The 7,774-nt window shown below is 43.5% G+C and overlaps 1 protein-coding gene across 1 annotated transcript in view; it reads right to left on the minus strand.

Annotated features, from left to right (window-relative positions):
- LOC107044255 (putative gamma-glutamylcyclotransferase CG2811) overlaps nt 1-4,942 on the minus strand; it is a 232,133-nt gene extending 227,191 nt beyond the window's left edge. Inside the window, exon 1 of the mRNA XM_015266058.1 lies at nt 4,716-4,942. Coding sequence (XP_015121544.1) covers nt 4,716-4,925 — 210 coding nt within the window. The 5' untranslated portion in view covers nt 4,926-4,942. The remainder of the gene's footprint in view (nt 1-4,715) is intronic.
- Between the last annotated feature and the right edge of the window lie 2,832 nt (nt 4,943-7,774).

Raw genomic sequence — 7,774 nt, forward strand, 5'->3', positions numbered from 1 at the left:
TGAGATTTTCATTTTCGATTTAACAATTTTATTTTTTATTGAATTAACGCATGTGAATGGAGCGATGGGGAGGATTCAGATAGGTTCAGGGACCCCTTCCCCTTGCCGGGTAAAATTTGCAACCCTTCGTTTTCATGCCTCTCCCCTCCCAACGCCTCACGAATCCCAATCTTCGAAATTATTTATTTTAATTAAAAAATGTTTTTTTTTTATTGAAAAAATGGATGGTACGGAGAGATGAGGGTTCAACAAACATATTTCGTCACCTTGAAGGTGTTTTTATACGCTAACACTTTTTCGGGGACAAGAAAAAAAAGTATAGGGCTGTAATTTGACACGCCTTATTGTGCACTCAATACTTACATTCACATAATCCGGAAGTTGCGAGAAAAACATCCGATCACTCACTATTCCTCCCCACGCGTTCAGTTTCCACCGTGTCTGAAAGCTTTTTTCCCTCACCAAGTGACGATTTTCAATAGCGTAATTATGTAAATTCTGTTGATTGAAAATCCCCTCTCTCGTGAACAGGCTTTCATCGATCTACATGATTTGGGCCAAAAAGTTTTCATTCTGGTAATACAAAGCCAGAAACTCTTGACAGTAGTGCAGACGCTGCTCTACATCTCCCGGCTCAATTTTCTGGACTCTGGTGTAGTAAAACGGGTGGAGAGAATTTTCTTTCAAGATGCGGTTCACCGTGGATTTCGGGTAGCCAATTTCTGCTGCAATCTTCCGACAACTTGTCGTCGGGTCTTCCTCCACACACGCCAAGACTGCTTCCTCGTCGTCAAGTCCACGTTGACGTCCTCCACCGTGACCTGGTGGCACAACCACATTCTCTCGCATGCGAGAGTCCACATCCCGGAACACTTGTGAAGTCGGGTGGTGTCGATTCGGGTATGTGATGCGATACAGTCGCACTGACTCGACTGCATCACATCGGCATGCATCATAAATAAGGTGCACATCAGCGTATTCGTTCCCTGCGAAATTCACCATAATTTTCACTTCACGTCTGACTCCGGCAAAGAATCAAACACGGTTGACGAAAACGACTGACTCTCCCTCCCCGAAACACAAAACTTACCTCTTATTTTCGTTATTTATCACTGAAGGAACTTCCAGGAATCTCAGTGTTGACATAAACAGAGGACGAGAGACGATAAAAATACGCAATAACATAGAATTTTGTTTGACTCATTCGTGTTATTTACATCGTCTCTTATTTCCCTTCAATGTTAACATTCAAGATATCGGAAGGTTCTTTCCCTAAGAATCGAGAAATAATGGTACGATAAATAAATAGGTAAATGAGGTAAATATTTTTATTTCATGAGGGAAAGTTATCTATGTTTCATATTTATCGGAATTTGGCATAAAAGGAAGAATGGAGAATTACAGAGTGACTGCACACGTTCATATGAATCCAATTTATGGGGAATTCAAGTGTTCTGCAGCAGAGGCAGCGCGAAGGTACCGCGATAGATGGACCAATCGACAACATCCGAAATCAGGTGTGTTCCAGCAGACTGTGGATGCTCGCATGCACGTAGTGCCACAAGGGAGACCTCAAAGTCTCAGGTGAGAGCAAAAAAAAAAGGTTTTTTTTAAATATTCCCCCCCCCCTTTGGACACATGATTAGGGCCCAGAACCATTCCTCAACCCCGTCTCCTTACTGTATGAAAATTTTGACCTCTCCGATACGTGCGGGGGTGGCTTCCACTCCCTCCAAATGTTCAATTTTCCATCCGAGCTGAGAGCAAAAAGCGAAAAAAAATACTCGCCCACCTTTTGGACACATGATTTGAGCTCGGACTCATTTGTCAACCCCGTCCCCTCACTGTGTGAAAATTTCAACCTCCCCGATACGTGTGGGGGTGGCTTCCACCCCCTCACAAATGTTTCATTTACCTCAATATGTTTGGAGTGAGAACAAAAAATTAAAAAAAAAAATGCTCACCCCTCTTTTGGACACATGATTTGAGCTCGGACTCATTTGTCAACCCCGTCCCCTCACTGTGTGAAAATTTCAACCTCCCCGATACGTGTGGGGGTGGCTTCCACCCCCTCACAAATGTTTCATTTACCTTAATACGTGCGGAGTGAGAACAAAAAAATGAAAAAAAAATGCTCACCCCCCTTTTGGTCCCATGATTTGGGTCCTGAATTGTTCCTCAACCCCCTCCCCTTTCCTGGCTTCCACCCACTCGAAATGTCCAATTTTCCCTACTCCATGCGAACTAAGAGCAAAAAGCGAAAAAAAATACTCACCCCACTTTTGGACACATGATTTGAGCTCGGATTCATTTCTCAACCCCCTCCCCTCACTGTGTGAAAATTTTAACCTCCCCGATAAGTACGGGGGTGCGGGGAGTGGGTGCGGTGGGGAGGGGGGGGGGTGGAAGCCATTCCACCCCTTGAAATTTCCAGATTTCCCTAATCCGTACAAACTGGGAGCAAAAAGCGAAAAAAAATACTCACCCCCCTTTTGGACACATGATTTGAGCTTGGACTCATTTCTCAACCCCCTCCCCTCATTGTTTTAAAATTTTGTCCTCTCCGATAAGTACGGAGGTGGCTTCCACCCCCTCGAAATGTTCAATCTTCACTAATCCGTGTGAACTGAGAGCAAAAAGTGAAAAAAAATACTCACCTACCTTCTGGACACATCATTTGAGCCCGGACTCATTTCTCAACCCCCTCCTCTGACTGTGTGAAAATTTTAACCTCCCCGATACGTGTGGGGGCGGCTTCCACTCCCTCACAAATGTTTCATTTACCTCAATATGTTTGGAGTGAGAACAAAAAATTGAAAAAAAAAATGCTCACCCCTCTTTTGGACACATGATTTGGGTCCTGAATCGTTCCTCAACCCACCCGCTCACTGTATGAGAATTGTGACCTCCCCGATAAGTGCGGGGGTGGCTTCCACCCCCTCGAAATGTCCAATTTTCCCTAATCCATGCGAACTGAGAGCAAAAAGCGAAAAAAAAATACTCACCACACTTTTGGACACATGATTTGAGCTCGGACTCATTTCTCAACCCCCTTCCCACACTGTGTGAAAATTTTATCCTCCCCGATACGCGTGGGGGGTGGCTTCCCCCTCCCCCTTTGGAGGCATGACTTGGACTCAGACTCGTTCCGCAAACCTCCCCCCTTTTCCGTTCAATTTTCAACCCCCCCCCCTCAGTGCATGCCACTGTGCTGTATGTAAAAAAATCAAGATTCAATTATTTAAAAAAATAATAATAAATAAAATAAAATGAATAAATAACAAATTATTAAATTAATAAAATAAATTTAGCCCTAAATAATTAATTACTCATCAATTATTAACATATTAAGTACACAAATTAATAAGGTGCCCCTATATTTCGCGGTTTATAATTGCGTTCAAAAACTTTATATTTCAATATTTTATATGTTGGTAGTATTCAGCTACCGAAGCAGTAAATACTCCTTACATAGCCTTAAAAAATAGTAGTAAACACGATGTCTGTCGATAAGCAACATTTGAGGCACTGCATTCTTTTTGCATTTCAATTTTAAATAAATAAAAACGCTGTAACGCGAGGGTAGATGGGTTCCTCATGATCTGAGTCCCGAAAATAAGGAGCGACGACTGGAGACGGCGCTATCTCTGTTCACTTGATTTGAAAGAAAAGATTTCTTACACAAAATCATTATGGGCGATGAAAAGTGGGTGTTATACGATAACCCTAAACGCAAAAAATTGTGGGTGAATCTCGACGAACCATCGATGTCGACTCCGAAACCCAATGTCTATGCGAAAAACGTGATGCTGAATATCTGGTGGGATATGAAGGGTGATATATATTATAAGCTACTTAAACCTGGCCAAACTGTTACTGCGAAGGTTTATCAACAAGAGCTTATTCATTTGAATGATGCATTGGAGCAAACAGGCCATATACTGGCAGCGGAAGTAGAAAAGTAATTATCCAACATGAGAATGCTTGACCGCATGTCGCCAAAGCCACTAAAGATATTATCTGTGAATTAGGATGGGATGTTCTCCCTCAAGCGGCTTACTACCTATTTCGATCTCTTCAACACCACCTAGCTGATGAGCACTTCAAAACAATCGATGAAGTCCGAAAAAGCATCGATGAATTTATTGAGTCAAAACCGCCAAGTTTCTTTCGCGAAGGAATTCGTCAGTTGCCAGTGAGGTGGAGTAAACTCATCGAAAATAACGGAGAATATTTCGACCGTTAAATGTCTATTTTTTTATAATAAACTCTGATTTCCATGAAAAAAGCACCTTATTAATTTGTATACTTAATAATTGTAAAAACTAAGAACAATCAGAAGTAATTGTGGATCATACTAATTTTTTTCGCGAGTACATTCCGTGCTGTAAGTAGTGTTCCATCGACTATCAGTTTCCGGGTCATGTCGCATAAAAAAAAAACAAAACAAAAATTTCAACAATTGTAAAAAAAAATACTCGCCCCTGAAATTAGTTATTCAAACAAAAACAAAAAGTCCGACCAAAAAAAATGCCAGGATCCAAAAATGGAAAAGGAACTTTCCGCTTCAAAAAGCACCCTCTTCAATACCCTCGAAGGAAAAAGGTCGGTTGCGGGACACCCTGTATATCAAGAGTCACTCTATGAATGTTTTCAGCAACCGACGACATTCAAGTTTCACCTTGGCCCTCTCTTAAAATTAAAAGAGTACCTACATGCCCAACTCCTGGCTGTTTCAGTAAAAAGGGAATGTTGTACTTGGAAGCAATAACCAGCGGATATTTGTATAGGGTTTTACCAATACCAATGAACTTCGCATAACCATTTGAACTACTGGTAAGAAGTTCATGATTAGGTTGTCCACGTTTTAAGGTACCATAAACGAACACACGTTTCAGTGGGCTCCGGAATAAACTCTCGTACATTTCGTTTAACTCGCCATTCACCTTGGAGAACAATAGCATGATTAAACGAATTAATGCAATCAACATGACCAAAGGCTATATAATAATCAAAGAGACGCAAAAGCTTCGATAAGAAAAGTCAAATAACCCGGGTAAACATTGGAAAATAAATCCACGATAAACAATATAGTATATATATCATGTGTTTTTCATCCATTCAAAATCATTCATCAACAAGAGAATTAGAACGAAAAAGGTTAAAATAAATGCAGCCACCTCTTAATGATATCCAAGTGGTTCGGGCGATTTTTTTCTGGGAGAACTTCTCTTCAGAGTTTATAGAATAGGCCAAGAGTATTTTTTAGGTGTAATATCAAAATTTAATAGTAATATCGAAATTTAAACATTGCATCCATAACAACTTCAATAAAATAGTAACGAGATTTTATCGTTACGGGTTGAAATCCCCTCAAATAGAAATTTAGACTCTTGAAATGATTGTAAAGAGAGACAGGAAGAGACATCTAGAGGCAGCTGAAGGAGCCGGGACGAGATGCGAAAAGCCTCACAACAATGAAAGGCTGAAGTCATCACTGAAATATACTATATACTGGAAAGGACAGTGAGCTGCCCGAAGAGAGCCAAGAGAGAGGGTTGATTTTGGAGGCCACCTGTCTCTGGCGTACCGTCTGCTCCAAAAGTATTCTCTTACCTTGGACAAGCATAACCAATGCTGCGCACCACGAAACTGGCGTTTTTCAGGTCTCTCGACACGAAAATTAATATACACACCTCACCATGGAAAACCTATCACCATCCCCCACGTCCTTGCCATCCACCCCTTCGGCTTGGAAGGCAATCTTGCACGTGGGGGACGGAGATCTGTTTTCCAAGGCTCGTATCGGGCATGTAATATACTATGACACATCAATTCACTGTGCATGACTCACCCTAAGCTTCTCAACTCGCTTGTACCCTGGGTCATTTGAGACGTTACGCGCATGCACACTGTAAAGATATTGNGCGCCAGCCGAACCTTCACGGGAGGTTCGACGAAAACCGGCCTCTGAGGCAAACTCGTCCACTCAGAGGACTTCTGTGGCCGGGCAAAGGGTTGCCCAGCTAGCATCAGTGTGACACGGTACAGTGGGCGAGGTCCACCAGGAGTATCGTATGCCAAACGTCACCAGCCACTGTTTCAGGCTGGACATTAAGCCTCACGGCCTAATCCCCCATGTAAAGCGAATTTACTCTCGTCCTGGAGGGTTTTTCACCCTCTCAGTAGGCTTTCGCCTCCCGAGTATGTCGACTCGGGAGGGTTTTCAGAATTAAATGCAAATCAGCTGGGACTCCTCAGAGCCCGGGACGCCGAGAGGCTGATCCGACCAAAGTGGAACACTGTTACCCACTTCACGACCACCCGCGCTCTCGGCCACCAGTTACTGCTTCGGTCATCGCACGTCGCCGGCTCCGGGTACTCGAATGTCGGCAAATGGTCGGGTCGACAGGAGGACGATCTCTACTCCAGACCCACGGGCCCATGCGCACGACATTTGTTTCGCCGAGCCGGATTACGCCAGAAACAACAAAGTCGTCACTAACAGTTCCAAAATAACCCTTTTTCCGTTTGTGGGGGATGCAGGAGCATCCCCCTACGCTCGCTACCATCAGTTATGCACCTAGCTGCGCTGAGCTATTCGCCCACCATTCCCGTGGCCATCTTTCAAGCCAACACCACAGTATATATCGGAGAAATCCTTTCGACTTCCCCGCTCGAGCGTCCGCGTTCGACTAACCCAGAATCTTACTAGGGCCTTCTGCCCCTAGTCTGGATATCTCAGCGACGATAGGTCATTCCGTTACCCTATCCCCACCAATCAACCCGACGGGATCCCTGAGGCACCAGTCCTCTCACCTGGCCGTTGGTCCCTAGTCTACTCTGACATAGCCTATGGAATCACTCAGTTGGACAGCCTGTACGTCGGCCCCTTTTCCCCTAGCACATTCTGGGCGAATTCCAAAATAGCGATAGTCTAGTAACGTCCTCCAGAAGTCCAGGGGTCGCGGTTTCACCCATAACCGCTATGCCTTAGGTCTTTCATCGGTTTGTCGCTCAGTTCATATAGTTGCGGCTTTCTTCAGCCCCCTCTAGATGTGGCTTCATGTCTCAATTTTAGAGTTCACGTATCTTTTTAAGGGGATTTCAACCCGTAACGAGAAAATCTCGTTACAACACCGTCGAAAGAGCGAGAAAGGTGGCCCCCAAAATCTACTCCTCTGGCTCATTTTCCGTTTACGCGTCTGGCATTGCAGTGCCCTTTCCAGTATACTATAGTATATTTCAGTGGAAGTCATAGCGGTTTTGGGTGGAACCGCGACCCCTGGAAGTCTGGAGGACGTTACTAGACTTTCGCTATTTTAGAACTCGCCCAGCTGTGTTTAGGGGAAATTGGCCCGACGTACAGGGGTTCCCACCACTGATCTCTATATTAACTGGATGGTCTATGGTAACGTCCCGACGATAAATTTCGTAGATGACACTATTAATCGGCCATAAATATCCGGGAGATTCAAATTAGAGTTCGAAAATGATTTTGAGATAATAGTGGTAACACGTAGTATATTGAGAAAATAAGGGAAAAGAAGGAACAATGAACAGAGGACAAAAATAACTTCAGGAGCGGGAGAAAAACCGTCGCAGAAAATTGTAAATGTCAAGTATTTGAGTTTTAATCCAAATTTATTGCTCTCTAAAACAAGTCACAGCCAAGGGCTTTTCCGTGAAAACCCAAAACTTTGAGAGAAAAGTAAATTCAACAGTCCCGAGAGAGAAAGAGAGAGAGAGAGAGAGAGAGAGAGAGAGAGAGAGA

This window comes from Diachasma alloeum, unplaced genomic scaffold (assembly GCF_001412515.2).
Source record: "Diachasma alloeum isolate Michigan unplaced genomic scaffold, Dall2.0 Dall_scaffold_00702, whole genome shotgun sequence".
NCBI lineage: Eukaryota > Metazoa > Arthropoda > Insecta > Hymenoptera > Braconidae > Diachasma > Diachasma alloeum.